At 52.7% G+C, this 26,766-nt stretch overlaps 12 protein-coding genes across 12 annotated transcripts; 4 read left to right on the top strand and 8 right to left on the bottom strand.

Moving 5' to 3' along the window:
* Positions 1-245: 245 nt before the first annotated feature.
* On the bottom strand, positions 246-1,277 carry K489DRAFT_396172 (NMT1-domain-containing protein; the record flags this gene model as incomplete). The annotated part of the gene is made up of 2 exons (XM_033606867.1): positions 246-1,183; positions 1,220-1,277. The coding sequence occupies 2 exons, from the start codon at positions 1,275-1,277 to the stop codon at positions 366-368; spliced, it is 876 nt and encodes a 291-aa protein (XP_033456807.1). The 3' UTR covers positions 246-365.
* A 311-nt stretch (positions 1,278-1,588) lies between these two features.
* On the bottom strand, positions 1,589-2,146 carry K489DRAFT_298712 (translation initiation factor eIF4e; the record flags this gene model as incomplete). Its single annotated transcript, XM_033600357.1, has 1 exon — positions 1,589-2,146. A coding segment is annotated over one exon (558 nt), but the record flags the coding sequence as incomplete, so codon positions are not given.
* Positions 2,147-3,438: 1,292 nt separating this feature from the next.
* Positions 3,439-5,694, bottom strand: K489DRAFT_390451 (actin-like ATPase domain-containing protein; the record flags this gene model as incomplete). The annotated part of the gene is made up of 5 exons (XM_033606602.1): positions 3,439-3,638; positions 3,743-4,181; positions 4,261-5,193; positions 5,273-5,377; positions 5,470-5,694. The coding sequence occupies 5 exons, from the start codon at positions 5,692-5,694 to the stop codon at positions 3,439-3,441; spliced, it is 1,902 nt and encodes a 633-aa protein (XP_033456809.1).
* Positions 5,695-8,943: 3,249 nt separating this feature from the next.
* K489DRAFT_58516 (uncharacterized protein) lies at positions 8,944-9,823 on the top strand. Its single transcript, XM_033608737.1, has 2 exons — positions 8,944-9,188; positions 9,251-9,823. Exons 1-2 carry the CDS (start codon positions 9,115-9,117, stop codon positions 9,663-9,665), a joined length of 489 nt encoding a protein of 162 aa, XP_033456810.1. The 5' UTR covers positions 8,944-9,114; the 3' UTR covers positions 9,666-9,823.
* Positions 9,824-9,981: 158 nt separating this feature from the next.
* Positions 9,982-10,663, top strand: K489DRAFT_433910 (uncharacterized protein; the record flags this gene model as incomplete). Its single annotated transcript, XM_033608541.1, has 3 exons — positions 9,982-10,240; positions 10,289-10,493; positions 10,553-10,663. The coding sequence occupies 2 exons, from the start codon at positions 9,982-9,984 to the stop codon at positions 10,483-10,485; spliced, it is 456 nt and encodes a 151-aa protein (XP_033456811.1). The 3' UTR covers positions 10,486-10,493; positions 10,553-10,663.
* A 619-nt stretch (positions 10,664-11,282) lies between these two features.
* Positions 11,283-13,357, bottom strand: K489DRAFT_362279 (metalloreductase; the record flags this gene model as incomplete). The annotated part of the gene is made up of 2 exons (XM_033602651.1): positions 11,283-12,141; positions 12,181-13,357. 2 exons carry the CDS (start codon positions 13,355-13,357, stop codon positions 11,444-11,446), a joined length of 1,875 nt encoding a protein of 624 aa, XP_033456812.1. The 3' UTR covers positions 11,283-11,443.
* Positions 13,358-16,307: 2,950 nt separating this feature from the next.
* K489DRAFT_383347 (Poly(A) polymerase) lies at positions 16,308-18,372 on the bottom strand. The gene is made up of 2 exons (XM_033605580.1): positions 17,841-18,372; positions 16,308-17,786 (listed from the first exon to the last, which is right to left on the bottom strand). Exons 1-2 carry the CDS (start codon positions 17,984-17,986, stop codon positions 16,403-16,405), a joined length of 1,530 nt encoding a protein of 509 aa, XP_033456813.1. The 5' UTR covers positions 17,987-18,372; the 3' UTR covers positions 16,308-16,402.
* Positions 18,373-18,865: 493 nt separating this feature from the next.
* Positions 18,866-20,402, top strand: K489DRAFT_383348 (uncharacterized protein; the record flags this gene model as incomplete). The annotated part of the gene is made up of 1 exon (XM_033605581.1): positions 18,866-20,402. The coding sequence occupies one exon, from the start codon at positions 18,869-18,871 to the stop codon at positions 20,117-20,119; it is 1,251 nt and encodes a 416-aa protein (XP_033456814.1). The 3' UTR covers positions 20,120-20,402.
* A 207-nt stretch (positions 20,403-20,609) lies between these two features.
* On the bottom strand, positions 20,610-22,548 carry K489DRAFT_390455 (uncharacterized protein; the record flags this gene model as incomplete). Its single annotated transcript, XM_033606603.1, has 2 exons — positions 20,610-21,691; positions 21,747-22,548. The coding sequence occupies 2 exons, from the start codon at positions 22,546-22,548 to the stop codon at positions 20,610-20,612; spliced, it is 1,884 nt and encodes a 627-aa protein (XP_033456815.1).
* Positions 22,549-22,674: 126 nt separating this feature from the next.
* On the bottom strand, positions 22,675-23,278 carry K489DRAFT_383350 (uncharacterized protein). The gene has a single exon (XM_033605582.1). The coding sequence runs from the start codon at positions 23,247-23,249 to the stop codon at positions 23,046-23,048; it is 204 nt and encodes a 67-aa protein (XP_033456816.1). The 5' UTR covers positions 23,250-23,278; the 3' UTR covers positions 22,675-23,045.
* Positions 23,279-25,345: 2,067 nt separating this feature from the next.
* K489DRAFT_58673 (uncharacterized protein) lies at positions 25,346-25,987 on the bottom strand. The gene has a single exon (XM_033608738.1). It carries the CDS (start codon positions 25,855-25,857, stop codon positions 25,399-25,401), a length of 459 nt encoding a protein of 152 aa, XP_033456817.1. The 5' UTR covers positions 25,858-25,987; the 3' UTR covers positions 25,346-25,398.
* A 130-nt stretch (positions 25,988-26,117) lies between these two features.
* On the top strand, positions 26,118-26,746 carry K489DRAFT_373022 (uncharacterized protein; the record flags this gene model as incomplete). Its single annotated transcript, XM_033603388.1, is given in 3 exon segments — positions 26,118-26,360; positions 26,380-26,510; positions 26,593-26,746. 3 exon segments carry the CDS (start codon positions 26,118-26,120, stop codon positions 26,744-26,746), a joined length of 528 nt encoding a protein of 175 aa, XP_033456818.1.
* Positions 26,747-26,766: the final 20 nt, after the last annotated feature.

The raw sequence follows: 26,766 nt of genomic DNA on the forward strand, positions 1-26,766 counted from the left end.
TGTTTTCCTGATCGCCAGTCCATGTCGCGGCAAAAGTTAAGCCACCTGTTCAGAATTGGCCCAGCTATTCAGGGCCGTTTCTGGTGGATTTCGCGCGCGAATCTCGTCATCGGACTTGTCCCGTAGCGCTGGATCGCGGTGGACCCTTTGCTGATGGACAGCCCTGGAGTGGCCTCACCCCGACCGCAACAGTGTAGCAGCATCCTTGCGGTAGACAACATAAAACGTAAATACGTCTCTCACATCCTGGCGCACATTTCACATACAATATCTCATATCTAGTCGTTCTTTCATACCGCACCAAAGAGTGAAATTCGCACCCCTGCACAAGATCGAACCCAAGCACTTCACAACGACGGAACATGTCATTCGATGAATTCATTGGTGAAAATACTAGCAGACTGCACGCGGGCCGAGTCCTTAATCAACTCCCGCTCAACCAACCACTTGATCCACGCATTCCACTTCGCAGGCGCCATCGTCCCAAGTGAACCCTCATCTCCAGCATAGAATTGGTTGATACTCGTCTGACTCGCGCGTAAGAATTCTCTGGAGCGCTGCGGCTCGCAATGCTCATGCAAGGCCTCGACGGCATCTTCGGGATGGTCGATGGAGTGTTGGAATCCTTGCTGCGTGGCAGACAGGAAGGCTTTTAGAGTTTCCGGGGATAGGTTGGCCGCTTTATTGCGGGCAATGACCGGCGAATAACCATATGGAATGTCAAAGTCCTTGAGAGGAAAGTGGTTGAGTTTGATGGCTTTTGACTCGGCTTCAACTCCTTCCCAGGGTAGAAAGATCCATGTAGCGTCCACACGTCCTGTCAGGAGCGCCTCGAACATGGTCAATTTGCCTTCTGATTGGACTATCTCGACAGCGGAGCCCTCGCCGCCATCGTGAGTGACCATGGCCTTGACGATCGCATCCTCATAGCGAGCATTATAGCTGCCATATTTCTTGCCAGATAGTCCACGCATGGATCCGAGATGGGTGCTGGCAATAGCCGAAGCATCGCGCTGGAGTATCACATAGATTGCCTGGAGAGGCATCTTGCCAGTCTCGTTGTAGGCAATGCATGACTCCGAGGGGCAGATTGCCAAATCGACTTCGCCCGCTTCAAGTCTTTTTGCTGGAGTCTTGGTATATTCAGCGTCAGGTGATAATATCTCGACGTCAAGTCCACGATCTGCGTAGTATCCCTTGGCCTTTGCAAGGAATATACCACTGTGGATGGTATTTGGCGTCCAATCGAGGGCAATTTTGATAGTTGTGGAAGCCATGGCAGGAAACCTGCTATTGTTGTCGTAATTCGGAGTTTGCAGGAGATATGTCGGTCTCCTGGTACTTTTTCAACAAAGGCAGGGAGGGCTGGCAGGTGCAAGTAGTGAACAGAGGTGAAATGTGATCTCGATTGCGGGGTCAATTCAATGCCCATATCACATGAAGAATTGAAGCCTTCCGTGTACATCCGATTTTCTCTTGTTCACAGCTCGGCGCCTTTCACATGCTCTGCTTGTCGACAGCGACAAATGATTGAGTTTTTGGGTTAAGCTGCAGATATCCCGTTCGACTCGGACGCATTGGCTTTCCCAAATCCGTTGTGCTCGCTGTGCTTCTTGTAGTAGACCAATCTATCATCTTGAGGTCTCAACTCTTCCGAAAGTCCTTCCATGACTGTATTTCTAACCTCCTCGATTCCCTTCTGGTGATCACCATCGCGGTTCCAAACCTGAACCAGCATGGCTTTGGTGCGGACGCTCAGACTGATGCCGCAGATGTCGTCGCGGAAAGTCTGTCGGGTGGGATCCTCGACGGCCGCTTGGAGCTGCTCGCCAATCGCCATCATACACACCTCTTTCCAGAACTCTGGCGCCTTCTCTGTAGCAATACGGAACGTCCAGCTGCCGCCTCGGGCATTGCGCGGGTCCTCCCAGATCGGCTTGACGCCTTTGTGGAAGAGGTGGATCGAATCGCGAAGCTTGAGTTTGGAGATGTCGAAGTTGTTGAAGACGCTCCAGAACTCTTTCACATCGCTGATCTCGGCTAGGGATTCTAGTCGATCCTCGTATTGGCTCTCACCGTCGGCGCCAGAAGATGAACTGAGCCGCTCCTGTCTGTCGTGCCAGAAGTCCCAGCTGTGGATGAGAGGCGGCGCTGATTCTTGGTTGGTTCTCCGACCGGTGAGTCGTGCTCGGAGGAAATTGGTCATCTCTGCACCGCGAGCAGGAGCCGGGCTGTTCCCACGAGATTGTGATAATTCTGCCATTGTTTCCGGTCTTCAAAGCAATAATTGGGAAAGGTGAAAGTTTGGTATGGGAGACGTGAAACTCTGGTGAAGAGTAGTAAGTTATCTATCTTGACAAGGTCGTATGGCACGATCCCTCGAGCGAAGCGTCTTCTAATAATAAATGCGACTATTCTCCTTAGCTGAGGAATATAATTTCGCTAGGGATCATACGCGCAGGCGGACGCGCAAGGCCAGGGCGCGTAAAAGTTGAGTGACCCTGGCCGCCATGTGGTGACGTGGGGCAAGCAGAGCGCCGCCCATAGTCCATGGATTGGCCGGCGAATCATCGAGACGCGAGGGATCGTAAGCAGGCGCCATATTCAATGGCATGATAGTCAAGGCTCTGAGGTGAAGCAACCTCAGCGGCGTTGTGATTATTATCATTACCTATCTAGGTAGGTAGGTATACATTATGCATTCGATGACCCTGCTGCCGTTGTTCCCATTGCCCAAAATTTGATCAACCAGGACCTTGCATACAGTGCAGTGGGCTTATCGATAACACCAAGATTTTGGTCAAATCGGACGGGACGCTCCGACGGTTAAATAAAAACGATTCAAAATCCTTCTTTACCTAGGTACCTCTCGTCGCCGAAGAGATTGGGAGATGCATTAGTCATCGCGAATAATGAGCATCAGGTCAGTCATTCGAGTGCCTCGTCCAATTTAACCCCGATACCTGTACACGTTGACAGCCCGAATGAATTGGAGTGATGCGATGGCCTGGGTAATTAAATAGCTCAACGAAACGTGTGAAATGCAAACGAAGAGACTCCGAAGATATCATGACAACGCAAAAGACGAGAAAACCAAAAATGATTCATATAGATTGTCATACCTTTATATCGCGGGGGAAGAAGGTTCATCGTGGATTGGGAATCAGATCTCAAGTTCGCTTTCGTCGCGCTTCCAACAAACAACACAACACATAAACCACACTGGCACACTGGCACACATGGAGACGACACACATTTCGATTGGACGGAACAATTCCTTCCACCCTTCCCCGCTCGTGCAAGATTTGTGTTGGCAGGTCACAGAGCAAGGGTCGGTTTTTCGTCCGAATTCTTCTGTCCATCGCGACACACGCATGTGTCAATTCTCTTTGCGGATTGGAGGTTCGGGCATGTAACGCTGTCCCGAGATTTCCCACCTCATCGGAATCGGGCAGAGCAGCGACCCATGACTTCGCCCTGGCAGACCAATTCGGCGTTGAACTCGGAACCGTCGAGGGTGAGGTAGATGTCGAAGTAGACACGGTAGAAAGTGCCTTGCGGGGTGTCCATGCGCTCAAAGTCCTTTTCGAGGTTCTTACGGCTGAGATCGGAAGTGAGGGTGACAATTTCCTTGATACCTGTAGATTTGAAAAAAGAATGACGAGTCAGCAATCCGTTTCAGAAGAACAATCGTATCTTCATGTGAAAGGTTCGACCAAATCATAGCCAAAGAATGACTTACGGGGATCCTTGGTATACTCTGGGCAGACATCCTCGTCACAAGCGTACAACACGTCCTCGTACATGAGCGTTGCGCCGGGTGCAACCTGTCGGAAGAAAGAGACCTTGACAGGCTCGCCGATCTTGACTCGCTGTCCCTTTTGCACGAAAATCTGGCGCGTGTACTTGCATCGATCTTTGCCGTCCAAGCTGGGCACACGGTACTGCTCAGGGTGGTGGCCCTCCTTGAAAGGCTGTAGCGTTGCCATGAGGTAGTGACGACGGGCAACACGGGAGGTGATGACACGTTCGGTGATACCAGCGGTGACGGCACCCTTGACGATGGCGGCGACGGAGTCCATGGGTCGCACAACCTTGTTCTGGAATTGTGGAGGCACGTGGAGCTTGATCTGTTGGAAGAGGTACTCGGAGGCTCCAAAACCACCGACGACAAGAACATTCTGTTGGTAGAAATTTGTCAGTTCCGATCGATTCTGATGAACGGCAAAATGTGCGTCGCGAGTTTGCTTTCCAACTCACCTGTAGTGCTCGGTTTTGTGCCTGGATCGCAATGATCTGATTTCGGACCAATTCCAAAATTCGGTTGACGACAGGCTCAAAGCATTGGAGAATTTCCTCGTTGGTGAAAGTCATGTAACCTTCTTCAATCGCCGCTTCGGGATACTCGGCCTCAATACCAACGTCGACCGCCCACTTCTGACCGTTGTTGCGGAAATCGGCCTTTATCCGGTTCTCAAAGTCCATGATACACTTGGCGTAGACTTTGCCAGCAGTCTTGGATCCATCAGGAAGTTTCATCTTACGAATCTTGGCGCGGAGAATGTTGGAAAAGTTGCGGTTCAACGCAGTGGAACCGCAAGAGTCTCCAGAACCAGCTGTACATTCAGCCACAGTGAATGGAGACTCTTCTTCGACTTCGTAGGCGATCAAATCGACAGTACCACCACCGCAATCGACGATCAGCAGAGCATCGTGGACTTTCAGGTTAAGCAGACCAGCCTTGGCGCAGAACATGGCAGCTGCTTCGGGCTCAGTGATGAGGGTCAAGCGGTTGTCGTTCTCATCACGGAGGAAACCAGCCTGAATGGCTGCCGCTCTGGTAGCAGCTTTGCCAGCATCGTTCCAAATAGCAGGCACGGTCAAGAAATATCGGATATTCCTCTCTTCTCGGTTGAACACCTCTCCCAAAGTCTTCTGAAGCTGGTTTCGCATCGCCTGTCGCAGCTTGAACAGGTAGTCGGCTGCGACGTCAATCTCGGATTTTCCTGGAGGAAGCGGGGGCAGGTTGATAGGGTCTATGTAGGTGTTGCCGCTCAACATCAGCTGCAATTTGAACCATTCGACTTTTTGGACACCTGGCTTAGGATAACCAGTAGGCGCAAGAGCCTCGGCGATATCGGGACCCCAACCGACAACCTGTTGGTGCTGATCATAGTAGAGAACCGTCGGAATCTGCACTCGTAGAGCATGTCAGCAACGCACAAGTCGTTGGAACCAGGATATCACAATCCCATCAACTGTCGCAACCTACCTTCTGTTTTGTTTGAGTACCCGCGCCCGGCCATTCGACGATGATATCTTCCTTGGCTTCCGTGTTGGTTGCGAATGCGAATGCGACACCGGAAAAGGTGGTTCCCTGAGATCAGACGAATGACAAACCCATGTCAGCTTTGTGTAACCGTCAAGGGAGCTTTTCTTCGGACCGAAGATAGATAGGTTGTCACTTACAAAATCAATGCCAACAATCAATTGCGCCTTGCTACGGTTATTACCCTCCACCTCGGCAAGACGGTTGAAGGCGTTGGGATGTTGGTATCCGCCATATCCTCCACCACCCTGCTGTCCTTGAGTCGACATGGGGTAGCCCGGCGGGGCAGCGGCTTGAGGATACATCTGTTGCGGGTGCGGGGCTTGGTATTGACCGGCGCCGGTGTTGATCGGCGGCGGGGGCATGGGACTCGTAGGTCTGCCAGCAGAAGGGTGAGCTTGAGGAGCACCGAGCGCGTTGTTGTTCGCAGGCTGATTGGCGTACTGGTATGATGGTGGCCGTCCGAGCGGCTGGGGGGTATTGTTCATCGCCAGCGAGGTGTTGGACGTGGAAGCAGAATGCGCGGCGGTGGTCGCCTGGCTGGAGGAGGGATTGGTGTTGGCAGTAGCGGTGGAGGCGGTGCTGTCGCCAGCGGACGAGGAGGGAGGATGGGCGGCGGCGGAACCGCCGTTGGGTGAGGTGGCGGAGGAAGTGGTGGGAGCAGCCAGAGGCGAGGGGGCGGCGCGGGTCGGAGCAGCGAGGGAAGTCGAGGAAGCCGCGGCGGCGGAGCTGTTGTTGATGTTTGTGCTACTTGGCGATCTTCGCGTAGAGCCCACTAACTTGCGGAAGCGCGAATTCATGGACGACATGGAAGTGCGAGCAAAAGCGACAAGAGCGCGACCATGCCAGGGTGGGAACGAGGGACCGGTGCAAAGAGGGAGAGAAAGAGGGCCTGAGGGAAGGAAGTGGGTGGAAAAAAAGTTAGAATGGTGTAATAATAAGATAGATAGTAGATAGGTAGGTTGAGATGAGTGAGGCAGGTGTGACAGGCAGATGCTCGAGAGAGACGGGCGGACAGCTGGTGGCTGTACTGCAGGTGGACTGGACTATTTTACTGTAGGCATGCAGCAAGGGAGAGAGAGAGAGAGAGCGAGAGAGCGGGAGAGAGAGAGCGGGAGAGAGAGAGGGTGATGTGAGAGGAAAGCTGCGGCACGCAAGCAGCAGCACCAGCAGTAGTGGGATTCACAGTTGTCCCCCCCATGGACATAGCAATCATACAGTAATAACAATTGGGTGATGATACTATACCGTAGGGCTATTGACGATCGACTACAGTACATGCAATACGTGCCATTGTTGGAGCGATGCAGTGCTATAGCAGCAGGGAGACCTCTTCGCCCATTTTACTTGATTTCTTTTTTTCGATTTTCTCGTACTGGACACTGGTGTGGACTGCACCTTTGGGCCGCAGAAAAGAGGCAGCACCTGCAGCACGTGCTGGAGCCAGACGCAGGTGAGACGATTGCGCGCCATCGCTAGCAGCAGTCGACGGTAACAGCAGCGATGAATGACGATGATGGAGCGAAGATGGATATGGATGGCTTGTAGCGATAAATACTGTGCATCACTTTAGATGATGATATGGTACGCATAACCACGCACTACTGTACAACAATGAAGTGGTCCGTCATTGCCATCAATGTTGAGATGTATCGACATTACTGCAGACTTGTGGCATAGATACCCACCTGGGCACAGCCATTTATTATTATTACTGTAAGCGCCATTGTCACTGGAACGAGGGAGAGGGAGAGGGAGAGGGTCTGCTAGTGCGGCGGGCGGGGGCCAAATCATCTACCCTGTTCCGGTACAGCCATTAAAATAACAGTCCATCACATCGTTTCGGCCCCAATTTCTGCATATGGTGAATGCGATCTAAGGAGTAGTGATTGACGTACAGAGGCTGCGTCTCGACCTGCAGAGGCGGCAACAGTGGCACAGCAATTGACCTGTGTTATTATTACGACTCTCTTGCAGTGTGGTTGTTATCCAAGGTTGCATTGGCATTCCTCTTCACTACAATACAACATGACCGGCCCTGTTGTAGACTCTCGCAGGGATCTGATGTCTCCCTTCCAACACCGGACTTTGCCAGATTTTATCCAGCTACCTAAGTACCTAGTATAGAAACACCAACGAAATTGGGGAGCCAACAGCAGCGGCGGAGGTGGCTAGTAAAGAGAGACACAATCTCGTATTCACATGCATTGGTGGGCGGAAGGCAGTATCACATGCGTGCTAGGCAACTCCTCGACTGATGAGGCTTTTGAATGACTCGCCAGAAACGATAATTGCGTGTTAGTCGGACTCGATTCTGCGTGAACTTCCCGTGGACGACACTTTCGACAGTTTCTGGTGAGCTTCTCACATAACTCATCCCTTCCATACACCGGACGTCGGCCCTGACTTTCCGGGGGCTCCTAGTGTGAATTGGCACTTACCTGGCAGTGCCTGGGTACAGAGGGAGAGAACCTCTCCACAGTCCGGAGCAGAAGACCCTTGTTCTGGCGGGCTTCTTCGCAACGAAACTCGATAATACCTAGGTTGGTACCTAACCTTGGAATTGGATAATAATGCGGGGTGTGTTCAAGACTGCGCCGGTGCACGGAGGAAGCCCACACACGATCGACTCGACAAAGCACCTGCATGCTCCGGGGTCAATACATGTCATGTAACGACTGGAGGCTTCCGAGTGAAAACACCATACAGGCATACAGGCATAAGAAGTCGGCGGTTCGAGATGTCGCTCGTTCTCGCAAATTGATCAATCAAAATTCCATGTTCATCCGCCACTAACAGGTCATGATTCCATGTAGGCCTGGAGCGTGGCCCCAAGGACGGTACGTAAGTGGCATCTGCACGCCATTGAAGGACAGTCCCCCGTCGTCTGAAGCGACTCTTCGAGACTCATCACATCCGCCTCACGATCGAATCATCACAAAATAATAGAAATGTCTTCGTGAGGAAATGATGGTTTTGCACTCAAATTATACCAACATTTACAGCAAGAACGAGACGAATGCGGCGCGAACATCTACCGAGAAAAATCCCTTCCTCAAGGCTGCCCAGGTGGTTTGTGCTGTCGATATCCTGTCTGTGTTTATTTATACACTTGGGTAGGTACCTAGGTTTCGGAGTGCGCCGCAACGCTGCAGGGCCGAGTAGCCGTAATGTTTCATGTTCCAGCGCGAAATTTGAGCAAGCACTACTCCAGCTGCATTCCAACTTGCCTCTGTCGGTTCATTCTGCGGGCGTACAACAACATCGTCCAGGCCAGTTCTATGCCTTTGAGATGTTTGATAGACACCCTCACTAGCGTTGCGTAACTCGGGCGACGCGGGGGATCCACGCTCTCATACATCGTGGAATTGTCAAGCTGGAGAATTCGCATTTCGTCTCTTTCCCTTCGTGCTGTTCTGTGCAGCGCCATTGTCATTGGCATGTTGTCGACCTGGGACGACAGGGAAAGTCATCGGGTAGGCACCGGATCAGAAAACACTGTAAACAATATTCTCCCACGTGAACAATTTTCTCATCCCAACGAACATGACCCAAGTATCTTTGGGTTCTTCTCAATACCTCGCCAGATGATACATACCTAGGTAGCGACGATACCCAAACCAGGCGACATCAGCGTCTTTGTCCAAGCGGAACCATCTGGATAATAATGTCGGAATAATTTCAACCACCATCGCTTCCAGCCGACTGCTAAGGAGCGTCCGTACGTAGACCACTGCGAAAACATTTTCAACTTTATTATCTTCGCGTAGCAGATCGGGCACGAAATGCGCGTGTCTACTCATCGCAGGATCCGCTGTTGTGTGGTGGCCTTGCCTCAACATGCCTCCGTATCCACCACGTTTGACTTTGAAGAACCACTCCATGACTCTGCGCATACACGTAAGCTGATAGGTATCACAGAGCTCTCGTCTCCATCATCATCTCGATACGAGCCTATAAAGGAAATGGATCAAGAGTCTGCTCTGATCATGGCTGGCGTGGTGCGAGTCTGACTTGTCTATCCAATGACGACGATGATTTAGGGACGGCCGACCTGTACAAGCGAAGTAGCATTGACACCAGATTTACCTGGATCTTCAATCGGATCATTACACATTCCCGAGAACAACCGCAAACACCACATCGGCGACGCCGCCCCGATTCGACATGGAAGTCGTGTGTAACATGGACACATTGGAACAATTCTGGCCCTCCTTTAACAGACAGAGGAGACTCGTACCACGCAAGCCACAAACTGCGCGATACAGCACCGCAACTGGACTTCGCATCCCAAAATTTAAGGGAACATGGTAGCAGTGCTGATCTCCCCGTGTGACTGCTGTACAGCTCATGCCGGCGACAACACGTCAAGTCTGGATCACTACCTCGTCCTGATCGGATCCGTCCTTGGCATCACGCCATGAATTCCATCCCGATCTCTGCTCTCAAGGGAGCCATGAGTTCTCGACTTGCATCTTGTCGCTCGGGGGCACGAAATTGTGACGGACGAGAAGCCGTGAGCATGGATAGTGTCACAAGAGAAAACACATAAATAGCGTTCACGCTACTCTCATTCCACAATGCGATCCTCAAAGTCCACTTCATAACTTGCCAATCACTCTCTTCATCTCTCAGCACGTTCCAATCCGATCATGAGTACCGGCGGTCTGTCTGTCCGCGCTTTGACTGCCGATGGCATGCCATCTGTCGCATTACAATGGATTGAGATGCAACTTCCGACGGTCACGCCAGCTAATGCAGCTACACCGTCTGTGTCCACCGCTGCGAAGCACCAGGCCAACGCCGCCAACTCGGCCATGACTGTGAACAGCACCACAAATGATTTTGTTCGTCTCGTCAAAACCCCTCTCAACCTGAGAAGTGTCCTCAGACCTGCCCGAAGTGGCAAGAGTGCGTTCATGAACCGATGTTACGTTGTCATAGACTTACAGAAGGCAGGTACGCTCATGAATTTGCTTGCGGGAAGCAAGACAGAATTGTTTGACACGTCCTCGGGCGCTACCACCTTCACCAAGGGTGTCTACATCCCTACCAGCATTATGACTTCACCAGATTTCTCGTCTCTGGAAGGTGAACCAGTCATCGATGCATCGGACCCGAACGTCAAGGTGTCGTTCGTCGATACAGAAGGCTAGGGGCAGTCGTACGTCGACAAGGGTGATCAACCCTCTTGACATCGTCGTTGCTGATGCGTCGTTCCAGGGCAAAGCCTATGACTTGAACCTGTTCACTCCTGCTTTGCTTTGCTCAAAGGCTGTTATCTACAACCGTACAGGAGGGCTCCTAATCGATGCTATCCTCAGGGACCTCGGCATGGTGACCCAAGCTAGACAAAGGTTGAAGAAAGGCCAGTCGGAACCGGTCACTGGACGTCCAGAAGGTGTTCTGGACGGGGGGCGCAACGATGTCTCCGATCCCGTGAACTCCAAGCCACAGTTTACTCATTAGTTCATCCTTTTCGGTCGTTTCCAATTGAATACGGACACAAAGAGTAAGTGCTGACTCATCCGTCTGATGGTACGGTGCTGATTTATCACAGTCGAGACGCTGCGCGCGAATATTTTGGACCCGGAGACTGGAGAAACAGCATCGGCCGCAGAAAGGAACGAAGTCCGAAAGCTCCTCAAAGCTTCCTTTGCAAGTGTGGCTGTTTATATCTTGCCTGACGCATTGAAAGGTGAAGTGCGGGATCAGATGCAAGACAATCCGAGTCGCTTCATCACCATTGATGATTTCCGTCCGAAATATCTTGAGTACTTCAAGCTACTGCGAACAGACCTGGCCACGGCCTTGAAAGAGCCGCACTCGTGAATCCCAGGTTCGCCTCTGACTGGAGGTGCCATGGCAGACTTTATGCCTAAATTTGCCGATGCGATCGACACCCAGGCTTACTCGTCAGAAGCACCCATCCGCGGACTAGTCACTCGAATCAATATTAACGAAGAAGCGAGGTTCACATGGGTAACATCTTCTCGAAGCATTACCATCCTTTTCCTGCGGACTGAAATCTTGTACGCACATCTGTTCTATATGGGAATCACAAAACCAAATCTTTCTTCCTCTCTCTCTCCTCCCTCCCCGAAACAAAACAAATCAATAGGTGAATCCCTCCTCGACGAAATCCACAGCTCCCTCCGTAACGACCTCCCTCGCCGCCGCCCGCACGCTATCCGCAAACGCCCCCGGCCCACAGACGGCCACGGCCATCGCGCCGACCCTCTCCTTCATCTCCGCGCGCAGAATCTGGGTCGGATTACAACGCCCCTCGAGCATGCGTACCGCGCCGGACTCGCTGCGCAGGTTCTGTCTCCGTCGCGGTTTCGTGATGTAGATGTGAATGCGGAGGGCATCGCGGCGGCCGGGAAGGCGCAGGATAGCGTCCATCCAGGGGTGGACCCACTCGAGGCATTCCGGGACGGGGATGCTCCAGACGAGTAAGATGCGGCGGGCGGCGCAGGTCTGCGCGGTCCGGCGCGTGAGGAGGTTGCGGATGTAGCCGAGGCAGTGCGTGATGCCGACGCCGCCGGCGAAAAGCACAACTGTGCCGTAGGAGTCGAGGGGGTCGTTGCCGCCATAGGGCCCTTCGATCAGGCCGCGGGTTGTGTAGATGCCGTTGGTGGAGGCCACGGCGCGGTCATAGAGGTTGCGGGTCATGCCCGAGCGGGCTTTGGTGATGAGGGAGATGCTGGTTGCTTTCGGTCGCCAGGCGGGTATGGTGGTGGGGTTTGGGACTTCGCCGGGAAGCGATGCCAGGGACTTCTCTGTGCGTGGGTTCATGGTGGATGCACGGGCTGTAGCTGTCGTCGTCGTCGGTGTGCCAAGCTCGGGACCATCAGCCCATGCGATGGAGAATGGGTGTGAGGAGTGCCAAGCGACGGCGGGCAGGTAGGCGTGGACGTGGCATCCGGGTCGATAGCTCATCGGCCGTGCGAGATGGAATGTCACGCGACATGCTTCGCCTGGGAGGGCTTCAACGGTGACTTTGGTGAAGCCTTGTGTGCGGCTGATGTTGTAGTAAACGATGCGACAAAACCGCCAGGCCCACTCTGCAGACCATAGAACGAAGCAGATGATGATCCACGGGACCTGAGGAAGAGTCGCTTTCGCGAGATGGATGAGAACGCCGATCAAAGCAATGCACGCCAGCAAGCGATGCGAGTTGATGAAGAATTCGTAGAATGCATGGCGGATGGGTCCCAAGCTCGCGACGCCCATGAAGACAAAAACGCAACTCGCGACCATTCCCCACTGATAACTGACAGAGGTGTTGAAAGCGAGCTGAACTTGGCTGACTCCATCCACTGTTCCAGCACTGATGTTGTTGACCAGAAAGCATGCCGTGTGGATAATGCTCTCGAGGATGACCATGCGCGCACACCACCGATGCAAGAGGTTAAAGGTATCGTATGAGACGCTCAGCAGCGAGATCAGTGGGTTATTGCGGAGTGCGAAGAGAACCGTCGGGATCAGGTTGAACGCCGCCAAGATTCCTGATCTCCCGCGCAACTCAGCAATCACGGCATATTGGTTCGGCTGTCTCCAGTCGAGGATCAAGCAGTACGCAAGGTTGGATGCCAGGTAGAGACCGAGCAGGACGGTGTGAAACCTTGACGGAAGCGTGCCGATCGAGATGGCCTTTGACAGCTGGATTTCTCGATTATGCCGCACCCGAAACAGTGGGGCATACAACAAGTTTCGCTTCAGCCATGGCCAGAAGGTGGTGTGGTTTTGCTGCCAGTACCGCTGGTCGCCTTCGGTGCCCAGGCTGGTGACAAAGCGCAGATACGCCTTGCTCATATCCAACCACCTGTACGCAAATGTGATGACGAGTAGCAACATGAATGCGCCACAAGCAACGTTGATGAGCAGATAGTTCTGGTCCTGGTTGACTCCTGATAAGCCATGAACGAAGGGTAGCGCCGGGGACGTGGCGTGTAGGATGTCGTCGACATTGGTCGTGTCGCGGACTTGTAGGTCCTCGACGAGGCGATGTAAGAGGGCCGGCATGTCTGAAAGTCTATGGAGGCGCTCCCCTCCAACCGGTAAATATGAACAACGAAGAGATAGATGAGGTCCGGAGAAGCGGCGACCAGCGCGAAGTGAGCGTGAGCGTGAGCGTAAGAAGAATTAATTAATTTTGAGCGACCAGGCGAATGGAAGTGAAAGTATGTCAAAGTGCCAGCACGATGACAGATGGGAGCGAAAGGTGTCGGATTTCCGACGCTTGTTGGCGTGAACCGGACACAATCTACCAAATCTCCGACTTGCGACAAAGCTTCATGGTGGCAGATGACAATCGTGTCTGATGAGTGAGGTGTATGAAATCGCGCGTGGATGTAGTCAAGGATTACAGTTCGTCTCGTAGATTCGCTGGTGATGCGCCTGGGTCGAGTGTGGTGAAGCAGCAGATGGGGCGAGCCGGCGCCGATGAATGCGATGCAGAAATGCGCGTGTGTGTGATGATGCAGTGCGTGCGTGCGCGGGCGACGACGACGATGATATAGAATGTCTACGAGATTGGAAACCTGCGAGAAAGAGGAGGAGCGCAAAGACCCATACAAAGGGAATCTTGGAAGCAAAAGGGAGGATGAGGCAACGCGTCAAACACGAATCTTTGGGCTGGCGACGATGGTGTTTGGCGCGCCCGTTTGTGGGGGAGGGAGAGGGAGAGGGAGAGGGAGGGCGATTGGTTTGGCTTCGGTGGGCGGGTGCCGTCTTTACCGTCGGGATTCGTATGCAAGGAGTTCGCTTTGCTGCTTGCACGTGCACGGCACGAAATGTCCGTGAATCATTGATGAATTGATGATGTGCATGCAAGCCACCGCGGTGTCATACGTTACATCAGACCACAGATACTGTTTTGCTTCAATTGGTGAGAAGTGGGAAGATCCACACCAGAAGTGACTGGCTCGCGAGAGACTTGGCTGCAACACCTGGTGTAAGCCTGGAGAGGAGCGTTTGGGGTGAAGTGAAGTTGGCGCTTATCTACAGCCATGATTGGCCAGGTGTTGCTCCAAAGCGCATGCAGCTGGAAAGTGTACTGTGTACTCTGTTCCCAACCAGACTCTCTCCTCGTGGACTGATAGACTTATACGGTCTACTCCACCATCATTGAGTTCACATCCCACACGGTAAAATGGTCTCATCAGTGATAATGCTTCACTTGATAGGCGCAAACCTCCATCACCCGCTGAAAAGCACAAAGCCTGTAGTACGCGTTCACGGAAGGAAGAAGCGAAATTCGGGATGAATCTCAGGCCCTTGGGCGGGTTATTACTGTACATACATGAAACTCTGAGGAGAGAAAGGCCAGGTTCTCTTTTGGAACCACTCTCTCCCGAACATCCTGAATACGAGTGGCCATGGATCACCAAGGAAATAACTGAGAATGATCAAGGCACAGATGGATCTTCTCTCGTGTTTCCCGGCATGTCATCGTGAACTATATAACCGCCGCGCACAGGCCGGCCGGACAGCCAAAAAAACGTTTCCTCTCTCTCACCACCAAGCTTTGTTCGTCTGGCTTGCCGCCCAGCCAAAACCCCTCTAGTGCTACACTCTGGAGGCATTGTACAAATTGAGAATAATGCTTGGCCAATGATTGATCCCGAGACTGGATACTATAGAACGAGGTGGCTGGACATTGCTCCGATTCTGCACGCGCGCAACACTCAACGGTTTCAGCAATCCACGGCTCAAACCCATCGTGATGTCTTTATGCATGCGCCATTCTCATGCGCTCTCGCGTGTCGGTCGCGTATGTGGTCCTCGCATTCGACAAGCACTCTGGAACGATCTCGAATGCAGCTGAATCATTCTCAGCCAATCGAGAACAAGCATCGTGTCGTACATGAGTTTGCAATGTTCATGTAGCAACCAGAAGAAAGCATGATTGGTCATGAGCACATGGGAGTCTACTGGGGAAAGACACAAGGTCGGAGAGTATATACATGTCTATGAGGCCCGTGGGCCTCGGCAAAATCATGTTTTCATTTCGCAATGCTACCTGCGTCGAATAGTGTGACAATCTTCTAGGTGGAAGAAAAGGTGAAGGAGAGAAGGAGAGATCGCTGCAGCCCGGTCTAAGACCCACCCTCGCTGCCCTGCGCGGTTCTTTCACCCTGTTAGCGCTGGGCGGTGTCTCCATGTACAAGCAGTTCCAATATTCAGTATCGATGCCCCCTTCCAGGCTGGGAACCTCGCTGGCTCGTGGAGTATGAACCCCCAGAGCTGCATGCGATGTATTTCTGTCTCGTCGGGACAAACGTGGCTTCTACTCACCAATTCACAAGAGAGGCTCTGAAGTCAAGCGTTAGCATCTGTAACCTATCATACCTCTTATCTCTCACTGGCGAACTTGCTGACGATTGTGTCATCGATATCGATCACTCTTTGATGAGTGTAACAATACGTGCTCAGTCGAATGTCAGGCTCAGACACGAGTTCCGCCTCTGACTCGTTCGCAACATTGTACCGTGAGTGAGCCACAGCTTTTTCAACCAGTGTTCCAAGGCCGTTCGATGTGGGCCCTGGACAAAAATGTGGAATTAGCAACAAAGGAAGCTGGAGTACTCAACCGGCGATGCCATTGGTAGCCGTCATTCCATTCGGCTTCAAATCGTGATGAATGCGCTTAGCAGGCTCCTTGTTATCCTGTATCCGAAATGCACGTCAGTAAATCCTACCGAATACTTGGATGTGGAGCGCTGCGTGTTAGCATCGACAAATTTCAAACTCACGTCCAGTCCGGCTGCGGCAGACCCGCGTTTGTTGTCGGCAGAGCTGTCTGCTACACCACCTGTGGCCATTTTGCCCTTCTTCTTCTTTGTCGGCCTGGTCTCGCCCTCTGCGAACACATCATCGGGTAGTTGATAGCTGCGCGGGTTGTTAGCCTGCGTATGGGGTGAAAGCTGCATTGCAACATACCTGCGAACATGCTTGACGCGGATCGAGTGCATGTCAGCATTGTAGCCATCCCACTCTTGACAGATGCGTTTAAAGTCGGAGATAGGCCAGGAGATGTCGAGGTTGGCGGCACCTAGTGACACGGTATCAGTAGCGATTCATGTAAGCACACCATTCACTAGACGAACCCTTCTTGAGACCGATGCCCATGTAATAAGTTGTGGTCCAGATCGACTGAGCACCACTCTTGGTGACCTCCACCGGGGCGTCCTCGCTTTGTTCGACCACAGCATCGGCATCGCCCTCGGCGGCAGCTTGAACTCTAATGTCAGCAGACTCTTCAGTCGTCTTTGTCTTCGTCACTTGACATTTCAGACCACCGCTCAAGGTATCATCAATGTCTTCGTCAGTGTTGCATTCATGAACACGATCGAACCCCTTGTTGAAGGGTTGAACAAGCTCAACACTGTCCGCATCTGACACTTCGATGCCCGATATCAGCCTGCGGAGCTTAGACTGGACTAATCCGGACCAAGCTTGCTGGGCCTCCTTGGTTCTCCCGGCAGTGATGACACAAATGTAGTGTTTGTAGGCTTCAGAGAAAAACTTTTGCCTCACGAACAAATCTTTCCATGTCTTCTTGCCAGCATAGATATCAGTCATAATCTCCTCGCCGCGTTTGAGTTCGCGAATCAGAACCATCTTCGTCGAGAGGCCAATTGTGTGAGTTGAATTCATGCAAGGGTACGCCGGTGTGATGACTGGCATGAGATGGAAACGGTCTCCTTTCGACGTGTTCGGATCCCACTCTCTAAGTTGGAGCGGTGCCGTCTCACGCTTCTGCAAGACCACAGGCAGTGGCCATTGCCATTTTGCCATGACAAAGAAAAATTTCTGCACGATGAGAGGAGCCGCCGCCTTTGGATAAAGCTGACAGACACGCGCCACCATCATCGCATATGCCACACCACCGGGGAAACCCACCACGTTGCCGTAAATGGCGCGACGCTGTGCCCAAAGCTTGACAGCTCGAAGAGCTATGCGAAATATGCGCGATTGAGGAACTAGCTGAAGAATTCGATCTGTGACTCGTGTACCATTGACGCAGCGTAGATCCGTCTCATCGAGCCCGCGCAGCAGGTTGTTGTCCGTGAGCTCAAGCGCTCGTGGTACTGAGGAGACCTGAAGGTTCGAGAAGATGAGATCGACCGAAACTCCACAAATTTCCAGCTTGATGATCGGCACACTGATGCCTGGCACTGGGGTGAGCTCGGTCAGTTCATCTGGCGTTGTCGACTTCCGCAGTAGATCTGGCATGTGCTCGAAGAAATCATCGCGCGTAACATGCTTAGGGGCGATCATCAAGGTATCGATATCGGATCCGGGGCCGTAAACTCCCAGGCGGTAGCTACCGTAGGTAAAGATCTTTCCTCCCGACTCTTTCAAGATTTCCGATGGCAATCCCTTTGCTTTGCCAACCATCTGAACCAGTTGGGTCAACAATCGTTGTAGCCGCGCCAGTACATCGTTTCTGCGATCTGAATCAGCCGATCATTCTATCCACGGTCATCAAATGTGTCCGAACCTCTTCTTCGTTTCCTCAGCAGATTCGAAATTGTTCTGTGTCTTCAACTCTTGCAGCAGCAACTCGTTCAGTTTCAGATCGATCTCTTTCGGTGGATCAGTCGCCAATGGAGGCGAAATCCCGAGATGCTCTCCATTCTCTGCCATCGTCGCGGCCGTCGTCTGGTGCGGCTGGTGAAGATGCCGTCGTAGCGCAATTACTTCATGAGACCAGGACTTGTGGATAATGAATATGGTGTCCGGTCAAAGTTGCGCGCGTGGACAAGCAAGTCGTGATGTGATGATGTGATGTTTCGTTAATTTTGCATCCTACCACCTTGCTACAGGTCAGGCGACTCGTCAGTATTGTGCGGGTAGTGATGATGCGAAGTTGTGGTTGTCGAACAATTTGTTGCCCAGGCGCCAGGACTTCGTAGGCGTCTCAAAAATCGATACCGCATACAGTATACAGTACGTGCATACGCGCAAGGCAGTTGAAACTAAAAAGTCTCGCGCGCGGCCCGTTGTTCTTCTGGAACGCTTCGGGGCTTTTGCGTCCGCGTGAATGCACGCGCTCCTGCAGCCCCGGGCCAATGTAATCTTTAGGGTTGTATCAACCCCAACTGATGATGGAGCCTCCTCGGAGACTGCGTGCACGTTGTCTCTGTGAACTCCCGTGTTAAATAACTATTGTCTTGGAGTGATGAGATCAGGCGAACCCGTTTTCTGTTGCTATCGTAGCTACTCATCGCTCTCGCTGAATTTGTGTACGTTGATCGCCCACTGTTGGAGAAGCAGTCGGTACAATGCGCGAACCCGTATTCATACCCGTGGTCAATGAACTTCCATGACTTATGCAGAATGACAGAGGAATAGACGGAAATATTACCATTCATACGGCAATGATCCTACTATGACCGCCACATTGATCATGACGGATGACTCAGAGATGCATCGGACGATGGCGGTACTTTGCGGCATGAAGGTAAACTGCTTCAATCATAAATGGCGCGGCATCAGCGTATCTAATCTGCTCACAAAATGTCCCGCATGACGTATGGTGCGGTTTCCATGCGATCTAACAACACACGCCCGGGAACTGCGGGCACATCATTGACATGTGAGATCGCACGAATATACATCGGTGCCGTTCCAAACATCATATCACATCTCCAGAGGTATTCAGGTATTAATCCAAGACTTGCAAAAAACCCCAGCAACCAAGAAAAGTATACAGCAAAGCAGTCAAAGATGTCGTCTGCAGCATCCTCCAACCCAAAGCCTAACCACGAGCGAATGGCCGACGCCGAGAAACACATCAAACGCAACCCACACGGCAACTTCAAAGAAGTCGAAGCCAGCCGTCCGGAGTGGGACTCGGAGATCCAATGGGGCTACACGCAAACCAAGAAGCCCTCCTGGAAAGCCGGCGACGGCGCCAACGACGACGGCGCCAGCCTGTCAAAATCACACATCGACATCGATCCCTACGAAGAAGGCCGCCCGGCAGCCTTCAACTACAAGCTCCTCATCTCCGGCATCATCCCGCGACCGGTAGGCTTCGTCAGCACGCGGTCCGCGGACGGGACGAGCACTAATCTGGCTCCGTTCTCATATTTCTCCGTGGTGAACCACGACCCGCCGATCTTCACCGTGGGGTTCTCGGGAGGGTTTGACAAGGCCAAGGACAGCCTGCGCAATCTGAAGGAGTCCGGGGAGTGTGTGTTGAATATCATCAGCGAGCATTACCTCGAGGCGGCGAATTCGACCAGCGTGAATGCTCCCTATGGGACCTCTGAGTGGGCGCTTTCGGGTCTGACGCCGGCGCCGTGTAAGGATGTCAAGGCAAGTCGAGTCAAGGAAGCGGTGTTCAGCGTTGAGGGGAAATTGGTCGAGACGAAGGAGTTTGAGAGCAGGAGTAAGCCTGGGGAGAAGAGTGGCGTGCTCGCGATCATCGAGGGCGTGAGATTTTGGGCGCGCGAAGATGCCATCAATGAAGACAAGAACTTGTTGGACCCTGCTGTGAGATACAACCTATCGGCATTTTTGCTTCTGGGAACGATGCTGATGATGATCATAGGTATTGCGACCAATTGCACGCCTGGGTGGCATCACCTATGCCCGTGTACACGAAGGCATCGAAATTCCACGGCCGGACTGGGACGAGCTCAAGACAGACGCTGCAGACCTTGTGAAACCAAAAGCCGATTCGCAATAGAGATAGATAGACGCTATATGAAGTATATGAAGTCCCATCAGAAATTGCAATTATGCGAAGAAGATTTTCCCGAAGATGCGTAACGTCTTTTCCATCGATAAACACTCTCGCGCGAATCCGCGAGCACATCGTCTCACATCCCAACCTAAACACGTTCCCCCCGGGTATCACATCGTCATGCCAACACCCAAATAACCTTCCCCGTACATGAAGTTCTGTTCAATGAGAAATCGTAGGAAATGCCACCGACGGACATGAAAGCCACAACACAGAGGGGACGACAGACAATGGCTGGTCATGGATTTGAGTGCCTGCCCGCTTCATCCGACGAATGGCTCGATGGCGAGCCTGCGTGGTAAGTCGAGTATGAGAACTCGTTTGGTACCGTGGCTCCAGGAAGCAGGATGCAATGTTGCAAAATATTCACGCCCGTCTACGCGGAGCCCTCGACATGGACTTCTCAAAGCAGTGCATCGGTGTTCAGACGTTGACAAGCTCTGATTACTTGGCGGCACATGCTTCCCGGGATCATTCATTCGAGCGGAAGTGGATCGATTGTGGTAATTTCCATATCTACGTGCCGAAGACGGTTGCTTTGACCAGGACTGATCGTCCACGCACGGCCACACCTACACCCGCAGCCATACGTACGCGCGGAGGAAGATCCTCCTTTACGCCCTGGGCGCTCTCAGGACGGTGTAGGCTGCTTGAGCTTCCGCCCGCACTGGCGTGCTTTCCTTGAGCGGCGCTCTTGGATTTACTGCTTGAGCCGCCTGTGAGAGCGCTGAGCATGCTGCGAGTGGTCTTCTTGGCCGTAGGGTCGAGATTGCTAACATCGGTCATGTCGGTGGCATCGCTGGTGGCGCTCTTCAGTGACGCGCGCTCGGTGCTGTCATCGGCGACAGAAGTGATCAAGGGCGGAATACCAGTCTCGAGTTTCATCTGATCATTGAGAATGGGGTTGCCGGGCATGAAGTATTCGATGACGACATCTCTGCTCTCCAGAGGTAAGTGAATTGCGATGCTGACGACGAGCTCGACAATCATGTGCACGCCACCCTCGAGATCTGCAGGCGCAGGGTCTTGGAGGTACACGGAGATGGCTTTGACGAGGTCATCCTTGAGCGTGTCTATCAATCGTTGTCGGTTGATCGGACATTGAGGCGAGCGCAGCGTGTCCTGAAGACCCTCAAGCGTCGCTAACCTCCAATTGACGACCTTGGACGTGAGATACTCCTCTTCCTCTGACGTGTTGGGAATGGGTGCATATCTGCGGATGCTGTGTTGGATAGACTTCAGCTGAGTCGACAAGCCAACGTCCAGGTCTGGATGAAAGTATCTGTCAAAGACCTCGTGCACCAGCCACCACGAAATGAAGGCTCTTCCAGCCGCAGTCATCTCTTGCTTGCCCGTCGCCACAGCGTCCTTGTTGACGAACGAGCACAGCCATGGCGGTATACTCCTCCAGCTCTTACGAATACTGAATGAAAGTTGGGCGACCAGACCATCTAACCGGTTGAATCGGGTGGTGTATTCACTGTCGTCGAGGGATGTTCGTGATTGCGACAGCCGTTGATGGGCGAGACTGTTCTGAAGTTGCTTGACTTGATCCTCCTTTTCGAAATAATACTTCTTCACCTTAGTATATTTTTCACCTGGGAAGAGATTGTTAGTGGGGCGAACGACGATGAGCGTTGACAGGATACCTACGCAGCTCTTTGTGATCCTTCTGCAGTTGAGCGACCTCTTCGTCAGTCATTTCGTCGCTTGCTTGCGCGAGTTGAGATGTGACGCGAGCAACATCGCCCTGTTGTGTTGATTGACGGGGTTGTGCTCCAGTATTGGACGGCAGGCTAGGCTGACCACCCTGCGACGAGACGCTGGAAGCCTCGCGAGAGATTAAAACGTTGTGAACGCTCTGTCGATTATTATTCGGTGGGCGCGTTTTGGTGGTAGTGGTCATGGTGGAGGTGCCATTGTTGGACATGTCCTCGTGAGCGTTGTGGTTGTAGCTGCGCGATTGTTGTTGATTCAGCGCGGGGCGGGTGGGGTCCTGCGTCGAGAATTGCTCGCCGGCGTCGTGGGGTGAATACGAGGGTCGCGATTGTTGCAGATGCGACGACTGTGAATGTTGTGTCGTCGGAATATTCTCTTGCGGAAAACTATTTTGTCTAGAGCCAGGCATGTTGCTATCTAAAGATAACGCCTGACTGGCTTGACTTGTGCGGTAGCTGCTCTGGGATGGTGGTGCGGTAGGATGCACTTGCGGCGACTGGTGCAGCGATTGTGGCTGTGCGTCTGCATTGTTATATTTTTGGCTGTTGGCGCTGTGATTATACTGCGAATTCTGATTGATATCATTGGGACTCTGCACATTTCCAGTCTGACGGGTTTCGCGAAATGCCGACTCGGTCTGTAATCGCTGGAGCCGACGCTGTGTGAACCTGTCGAGTGCGCCGCCGTGCTGCCCACCGTCGGTCGAGAGCTTTCCTTGTGCGGCACTCATCGGCATCGGCGGTGCTTCTACGGCGTCTACAAAGTTTTCTTGTTGGTCTGATGGCTGTAGATTGCTAGACTCAGGCACCGTGCTGTAGGTCCTGTCGCTTTGGAAACTCTCGATTTCGCGCCGCGAAAGCGTTTGGGAGCGACCGAGACCACTGCCGCCGGAGGTCTCAAGGGATCCCTTGTCACCGCTGATGGGCACGCCCGCAACGGATCGCCTCGGGTCTGAAGGACAGTCATAGTTAGATCTCGTGAATAGCGGCGATACTGGAGAGGTGTGCGCAGAGATGCGCGTGCGCGCGTGTGGGCGATAACTTACCGCCGGGATTTCCTGAGCCCCGCTCACTGACTGAAACGCTTCGGTTAAGCGCTGCCTGCGGTGGTCGTGGTGTGGCAGAGGACGACGGCGATGGTGAGCTCTGTGTCGGGTTGGACGGCGAGGCGTTTGCGCTCAATGGCAAATCGATAAGGTGGTCAGCAAGGAAACATGGCAAAGCTGTAGACGCGCTATGATTGCGGCGTGTAGGCAAAGCAACGGCGCCAGGGAGGTTGGCTCGGACGAGGAGGTGGTAGCGGCGCAGGAAAGGAAAAAGATGACTGTGGTGGAGATAATAATGGAAACAGAGAGGGCGGGAAGGAAATACCAGGGTGTTGTTGTCCAAACCAGGAAGCCGAAGTTGATTTCCTGTTGAACTTGCTGAACATTTGCATCTCACGCTACACACATGAACGGTGTGCGCTGTGGAGGGGATTGTGTGTGTGTGCGGGACGACGACGATAGAGGTTCAGAGGGTAGGTGGTGTCGCTTGTTGGCAGCAGAACGGATCGCAGAGGAAAGATTGGGGTGGAAGTTCGTCCGTGCGTAGCGCAGGGAGTGTATAGTGCTGTAGTCGAAGGTCTCGGCAGGGAGGACGGAGACGAGACGACGACCAGTTTCGGCGATGATGGTGGTGGTGGTGGTCGACAAGATGGCGGTAGTCGGTATTGCTGATAGTGGAAAGTAGTCCACGGGCGGTGTCAATAGTGGAGTAGTAGGAAATAGTACAGAGATGGTAGGTAGGTAGGTACTGTACAGTACTCCAGGTAGGTATGTTGTGATGGCAAGGAGAGGGAGGACAGACTCGAAGGAGGTGAGAGAAGGAGTCCCTACGGCGGCTCTCGGAGTGAAATTGATCCTCTATCAAAATAGGCCCGCCGCGGCGCAACGTGCCATCACGCCCATGACTACCTAGGTATAGAAATAAATAATCGTAATCTACCAGTGGACATCACTTGCAACATTTCCCAGGGCATATGCATGTGCATGTGTGATAGAGCTACTTGCTCGCGTCTTATTTTATCATCATTAGGCGGGCGGCGGCGCCGGAGGAGACTACAGTTGGGAGGCCTGCGGCAACTGTGGGCCTGAACAACCCTCAGCAATGTCTCTTCTGGGTTGGCCGTGGACTACCGCGGCGTGGAAGTTCTAATAATGCTATTGCACATCGAGATCGGTCGCGTGGAACCACCAGATCTCTTCGCCTGAAAGGCTCTTAGCAAGATGCAGAAGGCATAATATATATCAGGTATGTTCATCGTGGTCTATTTTCTCTGCTGGCAAATAGGTCCAGCGTGCGCGCGGTGGGTTTGCTCGGGAGCAGCCCATTTTCAGGGTCCATGCTACTGGCTGCTGGCTGCAGGTTGTCGGTGGCTCTGTCCCGCACGCCATTTCCTCCACGGCTGAGCTCCGATCCCCTCCAATCTGATCTTCCCGAAAGAGTGATGTGCCTACAGTGCCATGGGTACATACTTAAAGGGTATATGAAATGTCGCAAGGCGTTCGCATGATGGGTAGGTATAAGCCCTGATGAAGCGAAGACGTGAGTAGCTCCGTCAAGACCATTTCGCCAACGTTCACAAGTGAACAATCTTATTATGTCTAGCAGGTCTGCAGCCTAAGAAGCACTGTAATTTCACCATCTTCACCCACACCTTTCGACCGAGGCTTGGAAGGAATGATGCAATTCAATGCCTGCCCAAATTACCGCGCTGTTTCCAAGCTTGTGAGACAAGACTCGCAAGGGGGCCCGGGGGCTTTATATTGTTTACGCTGGCTAAAGTACCGGCAGATGCATACAGCCGGGCTCTCAACCAATACTGGAGGCGTCTCTGCGATGCTCTCAAGGTCCCAAGATTGGGTTTGATTCTTGCGCACGACTCAGAGAAGTTTATGTATTTGAAGGGCTTTCAAAACTCAGTAGGCGGGCAAGGGTAAAAGTATATTGCTCACATGTGTGCGATAATAACCTGGGAAGTGAAGCAGTGAGGGAGATTATCTACTTGCATCGGGTGAAGACTCATTTTTGTTCAAGTCTAATAATAGACGCAATCTTTTCCCACAGTCCAGACAGCCAGTGTGATCCCCATCTCATCCTTGTCCAGAACACTACACTTGACCAAATCCGGTGCAATTAATGTCCACGGGTGCCTGTCAATTTCCCTAAGGTTTACGCAGTGCATGTTGGAACAACCGGCGGACAAAGGTCATGTGTGCATGTGACATTCGCGTTGAAATATCGTACTGGGTTTCTACCAACAAGACGGGGATTACGGGTACTAAGAATTTTGTGTTCCCCTATTCCTGGGTCCTCTATCGCCAAGGGACAATGTTCCCTCTTCACCGTCATACTGTAGCCGCATTCAAGCCCTCCAGGGCTCGAAGACAGAGGGAGATCTTCACCACCCCTGCGCGACTTCTTACCCCACCTTCACTTGAGCGCTTTGGGTATGCAGCAACTCATCCAGCCCGGGGCATACGCGCTTCCAAACCTTGAGACCGCCTGCAGTACGAATTGTCTCTTAGGGCCACTTCAGACAGAAATCAACCGACATCCGCACAGGCTGCAGACAAAGGATGCGCGAGACACGAGTTCCAAGCAGCGCGGATCGTTTTCGATACTTCACATAACACATACACACCAAAATCCGACCGGCCTCGAGGCTCGGGCGTCCGACGTGTGCAGACATGAGCGCCAACTTGCGCAAGATGACGGAGCGTGAACCGAACGAGGGCGGCCGCTGAAGCCCTGCCAAGCTGGATGATCGCCGGAGATCCGAGCATGCCCGCAGCACCATTGAGCCAGTCTGCTTGGCTGTGCACAGGCAGCCCTGAAGATCTTTGGGAATGCGACACCTTTGCATGTTGTATCCTTTTGCCTTGCACTTGCCAACCTGCGCAGATGTTGTTGGTACGTTGATAAAATCCATCACACCCATGCGCACTGGCTTCCAACGTCTGTCCCTGGTGTATTCCTTGCTCAGCCTGTAAAGCCGTCAGCATGGCATGTGCTGCTTACCTCCAAAGGGCCCAGAGTGACTTGAATACGACGCTGTCTCTGTCATGGCCTTGCAGTAGGTGGCATTGATCTGCGGCATCCATGCTGATCATTGTCACTTCGGATCCTTCTGCACAATGTATATGAACCCATCGTGCTTCTTGAAAGAAATATTTCTCTGCCACAGACTTTCTTACCAGCATTTTTACGATCAAAAGTAGCTTTCGACTGAGAAATCATTACGTCAATACCACCAATCAGCATAATGAAGACTACTACTATGTTGGCTACGCTCGTGGCCCTCGCTGCGACCGTCTCAGCAAGCCCGTTGAAGCGTGCCGTCCTTTTCACCGGCAAGGCGTACGAAATCACGAATTTGAAGCTCGAAGACGTCTCACGAGGCAACGTTTCGATCAACTTCAACGTCCACGACCCGGACCCGCTCACGGACGCCACCGGAACCTGCAGCGGCTCATGGCCGCACGGCTCGGAGCCTCGTGATACCTTTGTATGGCTTCATGTTACAGCATCAGCGATCAGTCTCACTGACCACTTTACACCAGGTCGCCTGTGACCAGGGCTTCACATGGAATTTCGAGTCCTACACCAACTTCCAGAACTTCACGTTGCGCGCGACACATTCCTTCCGTGATCCATCGTGAGTCAGCAGCATCGCCTTTACCATGCTTACCCATCGCCTCTTCGCGTTCGTGTTACTGACACATCCTTCGTTTCCGCAGAGTGGGAGAGCCGCCATATGACAGTGTGAGAACATATGCCCATGCCCATGTCGACACTGGTGTCATTTCATGTGACATCTTCGGCGGTGATATCAACTGCAGACAGAACGAAGGCACGGTGATCAAGGCGCCCATATACGCTGCGGTAGCCTAATTTGGGAGCGGGTCATAGTG

The sequence above is a fragment of the Dissoconium aciculare genome (assembly GCF_010015565.1).
Source record: "Dissoconium aciculare CBS 342.82 unplaced genomic scaffold K489scaffold_12, whole genome shotgun sequence".
NCBI classification, from domain to species: Eukaryota; Fungi; Ascomycota; class Dothideomycetes; order Mycosphaerellales; family Dissoconiaceae; genus Dissoconium; species Dissoconium aciculare.